At 37.3% G+C, this 17,491-nt stretch overlaps 1 protein-coding gene across 3 annotated transcripts in view; it reads left to right on the forward strand.

Moving 5' to 3' along the window:
• Nucleotides 1–3,906: 3,906 nt before the first annotated feature.
• The window catches only part of LOC107705137 (zinc finger protein 521), a 115,606-nt gene continuing 102,021 nt past the window's right edge, over nt 3,907–17,491 (forward strand). The window contains exons 1-2 of one of the 3 annotated variants that reach the window (XM_016508293.1): nt 3,907–4,083; nt 15,484–15,546. In XM_016508293.1, coding sequence (XP_016363779.1) covers nt 4,014–4,083; nt 15,484–15,546 — 133 coding nt within the window. In that variant the 5' untranslated portion in view covers nt 3,907–4,013. The remainder of the gene's footprint in view (nt 4,084–15,483; nt 15,547–17,491) is intronic. The other 2 variants (XM_016508291.1, XM_016508292.1) reach the window with 2 other exon arrangements.

Here is a 17,491-nt window from a genome sequence, read left to right on the forward strand (position 1 = left end):
ATATATATATATATAAGCCGTTCAAATGTTGACTGATATCTTACCAAGATGCAATTTCATAGTTTATTTTGTACATAAATGGACCATGGTTAACACCGGCTTTGAACCCTGTTTTGTTTTTAGGCAGTTGAATATATCTTTTGAAAAAGTCCGGTACTAACATTACTGCTGCTCGTCAATGGCAAATATGTGGTAAACCATCAAAGAATGCAGAAATATTGCCCACCAATGGTTCTTCAGCATTCCAAAGGCTCTTTCCATTATAGATCAGGCCTTAGCATAATGCTGGTTAAAGCGTGCTTCAACAATGCCTCGTAGTGGTTCTTTAAAAAGTGTATTGTGGCAGATTGGCTCTTTTAAACAAGGATGAAAAGGCCAGGTGGAGGGTATGACCATGAGACATAAACATGACTTTTTTAAGACCCTGGAGTCATGCACAGACCCCGGGAAACCAGCAAAAATGTCCAAAAACTTTGCATTGTGGTCACGTACTGCCTGAAGAATGATTGGGTGAAGTTTTCTGTTTTAGTAGCCCTCACCTAAAGCTGGATCTCTTATTCCAATGTGGCAGCCATTGATAGCTCCAACTGGCCTCATAAAAGCAGCATGCCTGCTCAAACTCTCAAAACCTTCACCAATCTCCTCCACTTCAGCTTCTGAATGGGCCTTCAGATGATGACTGAAAGATGTTTTATTAGCACATTACAGATTGAGTAGCATGCCCTGTGTGCAGTTGTCATTGGCACACCGAAAGCTTTAACTACAACTCTGTAGGATGTTCCACAGGCAAGTCATTCAGTCATTTGGTGGTCTTTTTCCAACCATTCCCATTAAATAGAAGTCAGGCTGATGTGCTGGATGCTGCGTGCACGCAGAGATGTCAAAGTAACATTTGGTCAATCAGTCCCTTTGCCAAGGGCACTCCAAAAATTTACAGTAATGCCCTGCACCCTTCAGAGAACTAACTTCAAGGGCTCTGCCATTCGAAGGGAGTAGGGCACAATTCTGTTGGAAGTCACCTCATAGCTCTCTTCCAAACAAGTGTTGAGGGAAAAGCTTTGCTATTGGGAACCACTGGCACTGGCATTCCACTGGATACCATCATTGAGCTAATGGGTGGTCCTTAATCAGGCATTTCAAATACTCATATGTTTTCTGTTTTCTTGTAACTAAGAGCATGCCTATGGCTGTCGGATCCTGGAACATCAGGGTGATTTGGGAGAAAACAGGATCAAAATGACAAGTGTTAGAGCAGTGTCTGGCTCCGGTCCAGGGAAACCACTGCACATTTTGTATTTCTCCCTTATATGACGCAAGTTCAGTTCATGAAGTTCTGTGCAAAAGAGCTTATTAAAATCAGGTTTGTAAATAAGGAAGACACTGCAAAGAGTTATATTACTATATATAGTATATTTAATGAAGTCGGCATTGTGATTAGGCAGAAATAAGTCAGCAACCAAAATAAACTTGATCGATTAAAGTGTCCATTTTATAAGGTCATGGTATCGGTGTTCACTAACTGTGCTGTCACAGAAAAACACTGCTTCCGTTCGTCTCACAATTATAATTCAGAGCACCTCTCAGGGCAAGACTGTGAGCTGCCACAGTGGGAAATGACTGCAATCATCGCTGGAAGGCAGAATATTCTCCATCTTTCTCTCTTCTTTGTCATTCTCTCTTTATGATAGAGGGTTTGAGGGGAGGAGAGAGGGGGGATGCAGCTCTCTGCACACTTTAATTGGAGATGTGTCACACTAAATAAATGGTGTGAACGCAACCAGCAACCGGAGACTTGAACTAGCAGCCCAGGGGAAGCCGGCAGCTTTATTGGGCAGCAGCCATCGTGCCACAGGGCCATAGATGTGCGGCTACGCTAACCAGTGCCTTACACAGCGATAGTCACTATAACCAGAACTTCAGACATGTTTATTTTACTGATTATTCTATCCATACATTTACATAGATAAACGTATTAAATGCCATAGTTTTAAATACCTTTTTAGAAATAACCTACTGTGCTTGAATTCGCACACCAATCACAGCCTCCCTAGAAAACCTTTTGAATGAACTGTATTCTCATCTGTTAAAGTTGTCATTAAAGCTTGGGTTTGTAATCTTTTTAATAAACACCTTTTGTTATAGACCTTATGTGTCAGAGAAACAAGTGCGCAGCCATCTTTAGAATTTTGTCTTCTAAGTAGCTTCATTCATAAATTTGTATGACCTTACCTTCACGACATGGAAATACAAACGGAAGACAGAAGACAAAGAGCCCTATCATAAGGCGCTTTCGCATCGCGTAGTTCTAGGAACTAGCCAGCATGGTCGTTCCTAGAGAACCAATTTCTCCCTCGGGCCGTTTTCCTGGTTGCATTCGCACCGGCAGCAGGAACTCTGAAGCGGCCGACAGCAATGTCTTTATTCGCGGCATTTATAAACATCAACAACCGGTGAATGGAGAACGCCGTGATCGGAGCTGTTTTGTTGTGTGTCACGGGTTTTGTGATAACGGAGATGGAATGTAAAATGCACAATTTACGCAATTAAAAGAGCACGAAAATCTGACTAAATCTCTTATGACATCTTGCAGCGTTATCATCGAGGCTGAGAAAAGAACATAATGCTGCAGACGACAGGTAAATGCCGTTATCGCGGTTTTCCATATTCGTGGAGTAAATATTTTTTACATCACTTTTTAAAAATGCCAGGTAGCCGGATGCATTTGGCCAATCAGCGTACACTACGTCACTGGTAGTTCCTATAGAACTGTTTCCTATAGAACTAATGTAGTTCCCCCAAACGGAGTTCCTAGAACTAAATACATTCCTAGTTCCTGCAGTGTGAACACGCCAAAAACCAGGAACTTCCGCCAATAGTTCTAGGAACTATGAAAAGGTTCCTCCGGTACGAAAGTGCCTATACACCCGGTGCAAGTGTTTTTTGCTAGTTTCAGCCCGATGCAGTTATCATTTTCTTGTCCAGCGCCACGTTGTTTAAATAGCAAATGCACTTGCGGCCATTTTTTCGACAATGGGCGTGCTGGTATAAAAACGAGGTGTGTTCAGGCGCATTGTTGGCGCGTTGCTATTTTGAGGCAACTGAAAACAATTGCGCCATTGACCAACTAAAACCTGATCTAAAGTCAATGGGTGCAGTATTTTTAAAAATTTAATTAAAGGGTACATTAGTAATATACACCTATAGGTGAGTGCACAAGCGGAGTACACTCTGCTTATTACACACGCAGGGATGCGCAGCAGCACACAAACATGCCAAATATTAAAAATGAAAGAATTACAATGAAAAAGATTATTGTGTACGCTTTAACCTCACGCACAAGCAGATCCGTTTCTTCTCTGGAGAAGCGTTCAGTCTTTGCTCTTGCAAATTCCGCCATGTAAATAGCGAATCTGTCATGGTGCAATGCAACTGGCTTTAAAATGAATGGGAGATGAGACTCTGATTGGTTTATTGCATGTTACGCCCAAAACACACCCATGACTCATTAAGAGAATGGGTACAACCCTTTTGGATCATGCGCCTGGCGCGCCGGCATTTTTTTTCCCGTCGTTAAACTAGCAAATGTGGTTTCGTACAGGCCCTGAGTGCACCTGTGCCATGCGCTTCAGACCATGCGCTTAGATCGTTCAAAAAGGGCCCAAAGAGTGCAGCGCTAAAAAGGGGCGGAGCTACATAAGGTCTACTGACTGACAAAAAATGGAAGTCTCAGAGCCACAAAATGTTCATCCAATCATTGCATTCCATTCGAGTGCAATGATTGGATGTCCTACCTGCCTGTCAACTTATGTATTTGCATACCTCGGCGCAGCCAATAGCGAGAGTCTGGGGGCGTGGCTTCTGCAGCAGCTGAGCCAGAGGGTGTTTAGCTGGTGTGGAAAAACAACTTCAGATTTCGTTACAGAAGTGCAAGACAAAATACGAAGACTTGCCAAAATACACAGGGACATACATCGAGGTAAAACAAGGGTAAACACTGGCAATGCATTTACAAGATGGAGGAATTTGATGGAATGTTTGGGTCTCTGATCGATGCGATGAAATTGTGGAGTTTCTTCGCGACAGGTAAGCTAAAGTTAAACGTATTTCTAATATGTTGGAACTTTTATTGAAAGTAGCCTACTTTTACCTGTTGAGACATGCTTTCACTGTAACAGAGCCGTAAGAACTGTGTTTGTGATGTTTGAGTTGGTGGAATTTTGAAGTTCTGCTGACTCTAGTAGAGCAGAAACTACATACTCCTGCTTTAATAGGACATTGTGTAATTGTCTTCCACTCATCTGTGGCATCATATCAGAGTCATGTTTGCATTTCTAGTTTTGGTTTCTGATCAACATGTTCACATTAAAGCAAACGATCTTATCAATATTTTAAAATAAAAGTGGGACATCTCTACTCTAACATACTGCAGCATTAAAGGTGCAGTTCAGAATGAATTATAAAAGTGTTATTATATTACATAAATATGTCATCACTATATTGTTGCTCAAAAACAGAACATCTCTGCATCAGAACCTTCACCTCGAATCCTCTGTAACACAAGAATACAGCTCTCTTCACTGAATTAGACAGTGTGTCCTGTAGGGGGAGTGAGAGAACTTCAAATGATCCTTATTTGGACACATATTACAAGAGTTTCACAAACAGCACTGGGGAAAAAATCTTTATGATAGTGATGATTATCATATCTCATTATTCTAAATACTTCTTTAAGATGCAAAGCTCTCATGGTGTGAGACAGAAAATCTGTGAACAGCTAAATATGTTTCATTATAGACTAACATCTTTATGATAGTGATGATTATCATATCTCATTATTCTAAATACTTATTTAAGATGCAAAGCTCTCATGGTGTGAGACAGAAAATCTGTGAACAGCTAAATATGTTTCATTATAGACTAACAATCTCGATTGCAAAATTAATAGTTGTATACCATTGACAGAATTTTGTTCAATTATATAATTTTTCCCGAAATGTCTGGGCAAAAGAAATCTTCCTCTGGCACGACAACAGCAAAGCAGACAATGTCTGAACTTTTACTGGGTATTAATGCAAAATATATTTAGAGTTTGGTCAGTCAATATGCAGTATATTGTTAAACTAGAATGCACTACAGCCAGGGTTAATAATGAGCTAGAACAGTGCTAGTGCATGATCTTTTAGTCTATATATGGTGTTATTATATGATGCATGATGTAGTGTTTCAAGTAGTGTTGACACTGTTAGTGCGTCGATGTATTTGTACTTTTTCTAAAAGTTAAAAATTTAGATGATGGGAATAAAAATTCCATACAGGTAGCATGACATTTATGCAAGGTTTTTGTATAGCTAGTATGAATAATCATTAGTCTTTAGGTTTCATTCAGCATACAAGCTGCTTTTTGAGCTTCACTCTGGTCATTTTTTTGAGTTGTGTTCAGTATACTACAGACAGTGACACATTTTTACCAATGCTATTTATTTGCATTACACATTTTGTGAAAAAAAAAAATATATATATATACTGTATATATAATTATTATATATTTTTTTACATTAAACACCAGTTTATTAAAGAAAACATTTGAAGGGCACACTTTAAACAGAGAAAACCATTTTAAATATCTCTGGTCTCATTTTACATTTATATTTTATTCAGTGGCTGCCGTGAGTGTATGTTTGCTATAATAAGTATGGATATTGGCCAAGAGCAAAGATAATAAATATCCGTTTGAGATGCGTTTGTCCTTGAATGGAGCAGTGAGGGAGCTCAGTGTGGCGTGTTGGTGAATCCTCTAAATAGCCCACGGCAAAAGAAAGCCTGATTAACATGCCAAGAGCCGCTCCAGCTATCACTTACCAACTGCTTAGAGAGAGTGTGTGTGTGTGTGTGTGTGTGTGTATCTCTCTCTGAGAACCTGAGAGTCAGAAATAGAGAGAAAAAGAAAGGGGAATAACGGCTGTATATGTCATCCAGTGAGAGGAGTTCCAGTTTGCAAATGGGAACTATGGGGATGTGAGTCTGCTGTCCGCCGGTCCCCGGGTCTCTCATGTTAGACCTCCTGACAGCAGAGATGGGACCAGCGCAGAGATCATCCCTCACCAGTGAAGAATACTCCGGTGTGACCGTTTGACAGCCCTGCTGAGCTGGTTTCTCAAAGCAAGGGATGTGGGGTCGCCTCCATCTCCAGCTGCTTTAAACACGAGTCCTCAAGATAACCAGCACTCTTCTACTGAAGAGGGTCCATCCTGCCAGTAACCAAGTATTACGTCCATCATCTTTTCTTCACAACTGCAATACATTGAACACATTACTCAGAGCTGGGTAGATTAATTACAATTTGTAATCCGTTACTGATGCCAGATTCCATGACAAAAAATGTAGTTTGTAACATAATCCGTTACATTACACAATTTTAGGTAATATAATCAATCAATATAAAAAGACTACTTTTTGATTACCTTTAGATTACTTTTGACCTTAACACATTGATTTAAATAGGATAATCTTGTAGCATATTGATATAAAAATGCAAAGAGAAAAAATATATTCCATTCATTGTTATTAACAACATAAAGTGTATTAAACATTACAGGGTTACGTCAGGGTTTCCCAAACTGGGGTTCGTGAAGAAACTGGGTTTGTGAGTTTCATTTAAGGTTTTCCTTTGCTTTTTTTTGGAAGGTTTTGCCTACAGACGACAGCATTTTCAAAACAAACCCCCATTCACGGATCTGTGAAAATGACTAGAAACACTGTATTATTCATTCCAGGCCAGTAGTTGACGATGCCACTTTGTAAAGAAATGCTATGTGCCTGCTTGCACACTATTAGACTGAACACAGAATATGCATGCACAAGACATCATCGTTTTCAAAAATGTGCATTTTCGTAGTTTGCATAGAGGCAATAATTCAAAAACTTGCACTGGGAAACCAGATTTAAAAGTTAGCATTTTCAAAAACGCCATTGTTATGTAAATGAACAGCTAAAACGCATTTGTAGTTGATTTTTAGGCCCAATTTTCACTCGCCAACAATTTTATTGGAAATGGCCAACAAAAGCCTGAAATCTGAGGCAAAATGGCGCTTGTTCACACAAATGATGCTTGCATAGTGTAAATGATGAAAGATGTGATCTAGGAGAAAAGCTGACGTGTCGTCAATGCCTGAGAAATATCTGGATGTGTCTGTGCCTCTGCAGTGTGAAATGTGTTTTGACTGGAAATGACATCGGCGACAGTCTATCGTCGTAGGAGTCGTAGTCACATCATTTCCTGTATCACTTCTTGCAGAGATTATCTAACTATGGGGAGATGAGAGGGTCTGTATTACTTGCTATTGGAGAAAGCGTAATGGCTAACTTGAATCACGTGTCCCTTAATAACCATTGACATTACAGCCTTGACGTCATCGAATTTCAGTTTGGAGTTGTGCGACACTCGGCGTTTACAGATCCCATAGGAATGAATGAGAAATGCCGTAAGCTGAAACCCACCTGTCAAAAAAAAGTCAGTGGCTTCTCTTATAAAACAGCATTTTTTTTTTCAGTGTGAGCTCTAAAAATAGTTAAATCCAAAAGGTTCAAAGAATGTAAATCACTGGACTATAAAAATAATCAACAAGACGTTCCGGTGTCTATCCAAACACCTTCATCAGTTGTAAAAAAAAATGTATAGTCCAGTGATTTTAATAAAAATTTAATTTTTTGAACGTTTTAACACCTGGATGATTTAGTTATGAATCTACACAGACAGATTAAATCCAAAAGTATTGTTTAGTGAAAAACATGTTTAAGATTGGCTGTCGATTCATTAAATCATAAGCCGCTTCCTCTAAAAAGCTGTTTATTCAGTGTAGTGAAGCCTCTCCTCCATTGATATCCATTAAAGGGGGCATAACACACACAGTTTCACCCAATCTCATGTTAATCTTGAGTACCTATAGAGTAGTACTGCATCCTATCCATTGTTTACATGACGCTGGTTTCTTTAGGAAGCTGAACAAAGTTATCTTTCCCGTACAACCAAAAACACTTTGGATTGGAGACATTCTTCCCGAGCAAGTCCCGTGCAGCGCTGCCGCCGGATGAAGAGCGTTGATGGGCGCGATCTCGCTCTTGCTCTGGTCATGCGTGCGCGGGCGCGCTCTTCTGGGGAAATGCCCATATAAGGCGTTCCACCCTCGTCTACGTCATGAAGAGCCACGATTGAAAAACTCTCAGAAACTTGTACAACCCGGAAGTAAGTTTTTTGGCACAGAAATACTCAGCCATACGTCCAAATTGTTTTTTGAAACTTTGTCCATGCTTAGCATGAGAATCCAACTCTTTAACAGTGTAAACAACTCTGAATGCATGAAACAGCATTGTATCCTCCCTTTAAAAAACAAACAAAAAAAAACCAGCCGTCTCCTTTCCCACGTACTGCTAAAGCATTAGCCGTCACGCTTTTTTGGCTAAAGGTTGCAGGCTTGCCTTCTAAGTGGCTTTGGTACTACTCATTTCACGTGCTGCTTTTCCCTTACCTTAGGCATTTTCATATTCTCTGCAGTTATTGTTGTACAAACATTTCAACCCTCCAGCAGTGATGCTATTAAAATAGTCTTGAATGTCTAGAGAACTGTGCAACTAAAAAACCAAAAGCAATCACAAAAGCACAGCGATGTCCTTTCACTCACTGGAAACGTGCAAAACAAAACCTCTGCCACAGAAAACCTGCCGAGGTAGATGACTGAACATGTGCTGCGATGCAACAAGACACGAATGAGCTGCTGCCAGACGCTGCTGTCATGCTCTGCCAAAAACCCCGAGCAAGGGCACGACGTCCCGCCACACTCTATCCACAGGCCCGGTCTGATCTGTGCTGATGCCCGCCTGCGCTCGGCCAACTTGGAAGGTTACAAATATTAGCGGTCAGTCTTAACCAAAACACTGGCAACATGGTGAAGGTGACAAACGATGTGGATTTCAAAAGAATGCATGCCAGCGAATAAATCAGTGGTCTGTTCTTTGTGACAAAGACCACCAAAGCATGAGCGCTGGAAAGCAGTGCTGTAGTATGTAGTTTGTCTTTTCTCTGTAGCACGAGGAGTTTGGCACGACTCGACGGTTCATGGCACAGACCCGGTGAGGAGCTGCAAGAGAGCTGGAAGACGCCAGAGAAAACACCAGAGTCTCCTCAGTACACAGACTTTACAATTATTAGTGCGAAGAGAAAAATCTAATATATAACTTATAGAAGTAATGATGCTGACAATTCAGCTTTGCATCACAGGAATAAATTATAATTTAAAGTATATTAAAATAGAAACGTATTATTTTAAATGGTAAAATATTTCACAATATTAGTTTTTTTCTGTATTTTGTGATCAAATAAATGCAGCCTTGATCAGCATAAGAGACTTCTTTAAAAACATTAGAAATCTTACTGATGCCAAACTTTTGAATGGTGTATATATCTACTGACAACTGTCAATAAATAGTAAAAATAACTATATATTTATATAGCCTATATATATATACATATGTGGTGAGTAACTAAATATCTTTAATATGTAATGTTTCAGACAATTGTTGTTTTTTTCTAGCTTCATTTATTCAGTCATAGTTTTTCGGTTTTAGTTTTACTTATTTTAGTTTATATATATTTCTTGTCTCTATATACTGTATGACATTATATTGTCTGTCTGCCACACTGCTCAGGCATAGGCCCCTAAAAAAAAAAAAAAAGAAAGATAAAACTATAACATCTGATCACACTTTACAAATATAACCATATGTGACTTTAGAAGCACAGCCCAACAGCTTTTACAGGACGAAGCCAGTTTCAGACCCTTAGTAAGTAAGTTTTTCTGATTCACACAATAAATATGACAATGAAAAGTTTGCATGCTGCTAACTACACCAAACTGCGGAAGAACATGAGTGTTGTTCCTAATGAAAGCTGGAGCAGTCTGTGCGGGTTTGGAGCGCTGTTTGTTTGTGTTTGTGAGGAACGGCTGGGGGCTGCAGGTAGAAAAGAGCTTCAGGTTTGGGGAGAGAGTCTGACAGCATGCTGGGACCCTGCGCACCGCTCATATTCATCTGAAAGACAACAGAGACCTCTTGACAGAACGAAACCACATACAAAAAAATGTTTACATCCTGCAAACACTATGATTGCAACAAAAAAGCAAATCATATCAATCTCGCGTCTTTTGATCACACTTTGTTTGTGCTTTTGTCAGATGGTAAGTGCATGGGGAACTTACTCGGGGGTGATCCCAAATATTTAGAGAGGATTCTTAGCATGTAAAGGCTTTATAAATATAGTGAGGATGTTATACAAATAATACAACTCTGGAGGTCGCAACATGACATGATAATGAACTAAATGCAGCCGTTCTGCTGTCTGTTGTTCTGTTGTCGGTGTTTCTTTGTCTGAATATGGCACTTATCACATGCTATGCGGTATCGGCGTTTGGTATCGGGGCATTTTAACGAGTACCAGTACAAGAGCTCTGTATCGGGCCCGATACCGATATCAGTATCGGTATTGGTATCGGTGCATCCCTAATTTTAAGGTGATGTTGTCACAATGTAATTACACAAATAAGTACTGAGTATGTATTTATTATTGGTTGAAGTTAGGGTTTGGTTGAAATTATGCTTTATTTGTAACGTAACACGCTTTAAAAAATTAATCGGGATCTGATACTGAACTTAATGCATGGTTGCAAGTTAAAAATTCTAAATGATTGATTGAATTAATTCTTTTAAATCGAATCATTTCATTCACTGTATATACCTAATGTGTACATACATGTTTCTGAGCTGCTATTACCTGCCTGCAAATGCATTTACTTTTGTAGCTAACTACATCTGTAATGACATCTACATCTGACTCTACTGCTGCCTCTTAACCCACCTTTAAACCTACCCATACCACTAAACCTGTCCCTAAACTGACCCGTATCAGCTTTCTTTTAGTTCTTTTTTGTAGACATAGGCCTAATTTGTTTGCATAAAGTGTGCATTGTAATTTACGAGTGAATCAGGTAATAAACTTGAATTATATAAACTGTATAAATAATATCATGATGGATATAGTTTGCTTGAATTGAGTTGCATTTGTGGTTATTATGCTATTAGTGTAGTGCCAGTAGGTGGAAAAATAGGAGGACAAAGTCTTTGAATAGATATGAATGTAACAATGCAACATTTAACAGTTTCCTTTTTGAAGCTATTTATATACATTTGGCACTTTTATTTAAAGCAACTTTGCACTTAAGGTTTACATCTTACCAGTCTATATTGTTCATTCCTTGGTAATTCTTTGGCTGTGGTTTGCCGTGTTTGCTGTGCCACATTCCTCTCTGTTTCTGAGACAGAGCTCCCGATGGACATAAATGAGACTGCCTTTATTTATGTTCATTAGTTGGATGATTTTTGAGGTGCATTTTACAGAAATGTTCATAAAGCAGTAAAAAAACAACAACTCTGTGATGTTTCACGTACACATATTTTGACTGTATTAGATTATTGATCAATAGTTTGCTGACTGATAAAGGGACTTATTTTTTAATCTTTTCAGAAATGTTTGAACATGTTAAGTGATCGGCTGCTGTATGCATCACTTATAAATTAATATATAAATTTTACGTACACTGTATACATTCTATTTAAACTGTGCATGATTACGTTTGTCATGATTTAGCAATATATTGTTTTCTTTTTTGATGGTGCATCAAATATTCATTAAATTGTGAATGTACTGTTTGTATAGTTGTAATGTTTGTAGGATTTTTTTACTGTTCCCTGTTGAATAATAAACAGTCAACAGTATTGTATGCATTTAAGTTAACAAACATAAAGAATGATCTTTAGAAGTTTTTTAGAAGCAGATCAGTATCTTTATTCTCTCTATTAATGGGTTCAACAATACAGTAAATATTCACTTTTCTTTTTTGATGGTGCATCAAATATTCATTCAATTGTGAATGTACTGTTTGTATAGTTGTAATGTTTGTAGGATTTTTTTTACTGTTCCCTGTTGAATAATAAACAGTCAACAGTATTGTATGCATTTAAGTTAACAAACATAAAGAATGATCTTTAGAAGTTTTTTAGAAGCAGATCAGTATCTTTATTCTCTCTATTAATGGGTTCAACAATACAGTAAATATTCACATGCACAAATCAGAAATGTCAATGTATCTGTCCTAATATCATAATAAAAAAAATAAAACCTTATTAAAAGAAGAAAAACCTAAGTAATTCAGAATCATATTGTATTATTATTTCTTAAGAAAAAAAAACTGCTTCACTGCTTATTAATATTTGTATAAAAATTTTGTTCAGTCAATCTACAGTTGCCCTGAAATGATATAATTTAATAATTAATCACAGCTTATTAAAATGCATTTTTAGAATTCTTAAAATACTTCCCCTAATGTATACATGTACGTGTGTGTATTTGTACACACATATATTATGTAAACACAAATTTTTTATTTTGGATGCGATTAATCACGATTAATCGATTTTAACTGCACTAAAATAAAAAAATAAAAAAGATATAAAATAATGATGAATACAATAAACTACTGCAGAACATTTATTGAACAATAACGTTCCCTGTATATAAGCTACCTGGAATGCAACAACAAGTGAAATACAAACAATATGAGTTTGAACAGAGACTGGAGTGTTATTTAAAAATGCACAAATGAACACTTACTTGATGTTTGTACTTATTGTTGTAGCATTTATATGTGTCCTCCCTAAATTCACTTAAAAATAGGCAGATTAAATCCTGGCTAGTGTTAGTCCTTTAGCTAGTCTCCTGATGGATGCTCGTTTGAGGAGTCATGCAGATATGCTCTGTGCCACAACATTTTGCCACGTTGTCGGTAGTTCACACATGTAACCTAGTTTGTTTGCATAAATTAATATGTATGTGTTTTTTGAATACTGAATCTTACTTTAATAAATCACAATGCATTTTTATTTGTGTTTTAAATAGGTTATTGACCAACACAAATGATTCATGATGTAAAAGTCAAGATAGATGCAGTTAAATTGTCAGGATGATAAATGGATTGTACTTGCTAGATTATGAAAGACACTTAAAGGGATAGTTAACCCAAAAATGAAAAATCTGTCATCATTTACTCAAGTCATTCCAAACCTGTATGAATATTGATGATATTTTGAAAAATGTTGATAACCTAACATTCATTGTTTCCATTTGATGTTTATGGAATAAAAAGTCAATGGGGACCAGAAACCTTTAGGTTAGCAACATTATTTTAAATATCTTCTTCTGTGTTCAGCAGAAGAAAGAAACTCATGCAGGTTTGGAACAGCTTGAGGGCGAGTAAATGACTGAATTTTCCTTTTTGGGTGAACTATCCCTTTAATATTTAAAGATCTGGGATGCAAAGGTAGTTATTTTAGTTTGCAATAAAAGGTGAGCCAGAGAGCACAATTATAATTTCTCCAGCTTTCCAGTCTGTCAGTTATGAGCCCTAGAGTATGAAATATACTGCCAGACTCTTCCGTATACTCTAGGAAGACTGTCTGGTGTACTGTTGCTTTTGAATGACATCTGCTAAATGGCAGATAACTCAGTCAAATGATGATTTTGCAGTTTTGGATTATTTTGGCGGAAGTTTACTGTATCTTCGTGCTTGAGCAGAAAGCCTGCCTTTGTACAACTATTGGCCTTCCAGCTTAATTGTGTCAGATGGAGGACTTCTTTTTAAAGGTGCTTTTCAAAGCAGCATTCTGGGCTGTCAGTCAGTGCCAGAGACCAGCGGGAAGGTCTCGTCAGGCGTCTCTTTCCTCTGTGCCAGGAAATGAAAGTGCAGATACTGGAGGTATAATGGAGACCGCAGGGGTAGAGCTGAAGTCTCCTCCCAGAAAGCCTCATTTCTCATGAAGCAGGTGGGAGTCTTTGTTCTCCTTGTGCTTCAAAAATCCATTTAGTTCTCCACACCTGGCATACAGGAGGAACATTTCCTGTTTAATGGGTAGAGAATGAGTCTCTAATGAAGTGAAAGGCACATTTTGCAGCACAAAGTCTGTTTCTGGAACTCTGGTACCTGTAAAAATCACTTTATTGGCATATAACATTGTTTTATGTTTGTAGGCTAAATGTGGGTTATTTGTAAGCTACATGTTGACTGGAAAGTTGCCATTTGTACAGTACATACAAATTTAAGGATAATTTTTAGAAATCACATTAAGCAACCGTAATCACCATATACACTGAGGAAGCACTATTAGGGGATTGCATCCTTAAATTTGTGGTCAACAAAAATGGATTTTCAATTGATCATTCTCAAACAATTGGTCCCATTCTTAAATTTTGTAACCACCTTGCAAAATACAAAGTTGCTAAGCTTAAATCACAACATCATTTCAACCACAGAGGAATTTGTTAAAGTTTAAAAATAAGTATATATTTCAATCATGACAACTCTCTGAATGTTTTAGCATGTTAATTCAGTGTTCAGTGTCATGTTAAGACAGTGTTAATGTATTTGGTCATGGTGGACTAGAGCTGCTATGCTGCTGCTGCTATTGTGCTGCAATATTGTGCTGGATTAATAGGCATATATTAATCCTGCAGCAGATCTAGACAGGTGGTGCTGGGGGAGGTGGAGGGTTACAGTGAACATTTAAATGTTGAGCAAGCTAATCTCATTGGCTGCAGCAGAGGCCAATCAGCTTGTGCCATGTTTTGTAATTGTACAAACATCTTATAATGGGTATTATTGTTTATTAAATACTATTGTTCAATAAATAATATTCTATATAAATAAATACTAGTATTTAATAATAGTATTTGGTGTCGAAATGGTCTGTGTTAGTGATGGTGATTTTTGTTCCGCTATTAGATGGTGACAAGAGACCGTTTGTTTGAGCGAGTCAGCAGTAAAGACTTTTATATTGAAAGAGACTGTAACAGGGTTGTAAACGAGGAAGTTATTTTTTCTTTCAAGGACAGCCAACAACTGCACTGAGCAGCGCTGTCAATAGAAATCACCCTTAACAGATGAAAAGATAGTACGACAAAGATATTCCTCAGCAGACATTCAAACTAATGTTTTATTGTGAATATGAGATTGAGCTGAAGAATGAATGCTGTATCAGATGCAGGCAATCACACTCGCCCAGTCCACCTCTCTCACATAATGCTCTACATAATACAGCGAGCTTTTAATACACTAATACAATAAGTTTTCAATGAAGCAACCCAATGTTCTTTCGTTACTAGTTCTAAAGTGACGTTTTGGAATTCGTAACGGAGGCTTGGGCTCAGCTTTTAAACTGTCAAACTGAGATTTAAGAGGAGTTTCTTTAAGACACCCTGTTGTTGTTTGTTATTTATTTGCACACATATATACAGTATGTATATAATTTCAGTAAGATTGAGAGTTGGTATTTCTGCTGTGGGCTTTAAAGGACATCAGCTAACGGTCAAATTCTCTTTCTCAGTGACAGTAGAAGACAATGTGTCGGAAGAGCAACAGAGCCACAGGCAGTCTGCTGGTTTAACCGGTAATGTTTTTTTTTCTATTCTTTCAGAAGTGAAAGCTCTATGCTTTTGTAAAAGCTATGTGGTGCATGATTTACATACATATTAGAGAACAGTGCACTATTGCATACTTGTATACTGAGGTTTTAATTACCTTATTTGACCCCACTTTATATTAAGTGGCCTTAACTACTATGCACTTACATCAAAAATTAAGTACAATGTACTTATTGTGTTCATATTGTATTGAAAAACACTTTTGCTGCTATTAAGGTGGGATATGGGTAAGGTTAGGGACAGGTTTGTTGGTATGGGTAGGTTTAAGGGTGGGTTAAGGTGTAAGGGATGGGGTCAACAGTGTAATTATAAATGTAATTACAGAAATTAATTACAGATGTAATTACATGCAGGTATTTTTAAAATATAAGTACAATGTAAAAACATGTATGTACACAATAAGTGCATTGTACCAAATTATTAATTTAAATGTAAGTACATAGTTGTTAAGGCCACTTAATATAAAGTGGGTCCCATTATTTTAATTTAGTCAGTCGTGAACTAAAGTGGGACGGTCTAAGGCATGAAACTCCAGGCCTGAAAATGAGTCCCACTCCGGCCCTGAGTTTAAAACAACCAAATCAGCTGATGCAAAGGTAAATTATGTTTCAAACTGTCAGAGAATTTCCATACAAAACACTTCAAAGCATAATAAGGAAACTGTGTGGTACCGCTGGGGCCAGATATTCAGTACCACAATCTTTGGTCAAAAAAAAAAAAAAAATCTATGTGTAAGGATTGTGTGGTTTATGATGTGGATGACACAGACAGTACTGTTGCTGTATGGTTGTTTAAGGTCAAGAAATGTGACATTTTATATGGCATAGTCTTTTATAACATTTCTCTGAAGCAGTTGCATATTCCAGAATGATAACGCCTTTATACACGCATACTAAACAGATTCAAATGCAGTTTCTTGAGCATGAAATTAATTCATTTATTCCTCAAAGATATTTATTTTAAACAGAATGCATTACTAGAATGCATGTGTTCCATATAGAGTTGTATCTGTACCAAAATATCAGTAATCGGTACAATAACAATGCAATTGCATGATACCAATGAATTCAGGAAAACACCATTTAATTCATTTAACTTTTTAACTATTTAAAATTTTAAATTTTGATGCAAATTATTCATTATCAATAAGTAAAAACAATGGCATGTAACCTTCAAGTAGTTTTCAATTAAGTACGCAAGTGATTAAAACGTTATTAAACAAACGAATTTCAAGCAATACACCAGGTTCTCAATGCACTTACTAACTCTAGATGACTTACTAAAGTTATCCAGACAAAAACAGTGAGTGTGTTTTATTCATTAGCTGTGTTTGATTATTATTAATGACATAGCTGGGAGCAGCGGGTCTGTTAGTCTGCATTTGCTCTGCAAGAGCCTTTTGAAGCTTGCATCTGTCTGTTTTTTCAGCTAATATTGACATTTCAGTTGAAGAAAAGTAAAAAGAATGCGAGACTGAAGCTACCAGCAGCAGTTCACCATTTAATTCATTTAACTTTTTAACTATTTTAAATTTTGATGCAAATGATTCATTATCAATAAGTAAAAACAATGGCATGTAACCTTCAAGTAGTTTTCAATTAAGTACGCAAGTGATTAAAAAGTTATTAAACAAACGAATTTCAAGCAATACACCAGGTTCTCAATGCACTTACTAACTCTAGATGACTTACTAAAGTTATCCAGACAAAAACAGTGAGTGTGTTTTATTCATTAGCTGTGTTTGATTATTATTAATGACATAGCTGGGAGCAGCGGGTCTGTTAGTCTGCATTTGCTCTGCAAGAGCCTTTTGAAGCTTGCATCTGTCTGTTTTTTCAGCTAATATTGACATTTCAGTTGAAGAAAAGTAAAAAGAATGCGAGACTGAAGCTACCAGCAGCAGTTGTTAAA

The sequence above is a fragment of the Sinocyclocheilus rhinocerous genome, unplaced genomic scaffold (assembly GCF_001515625.1).
Source record: "Sinocyclocheilus rhinocerous isolate Xijiao unplaced genomic scaffold, SAMN03320098_v1.1 scaffold173, whole genome shotgun sequence".
Classification (NCBI taxonomy): Eukaryota; Metazoa; Chordata; class Actinopteri; order Cypriniformes; family Cyprinidae; genus Sinocyclocheilus; species Sinocyclocheilus rhinocerous.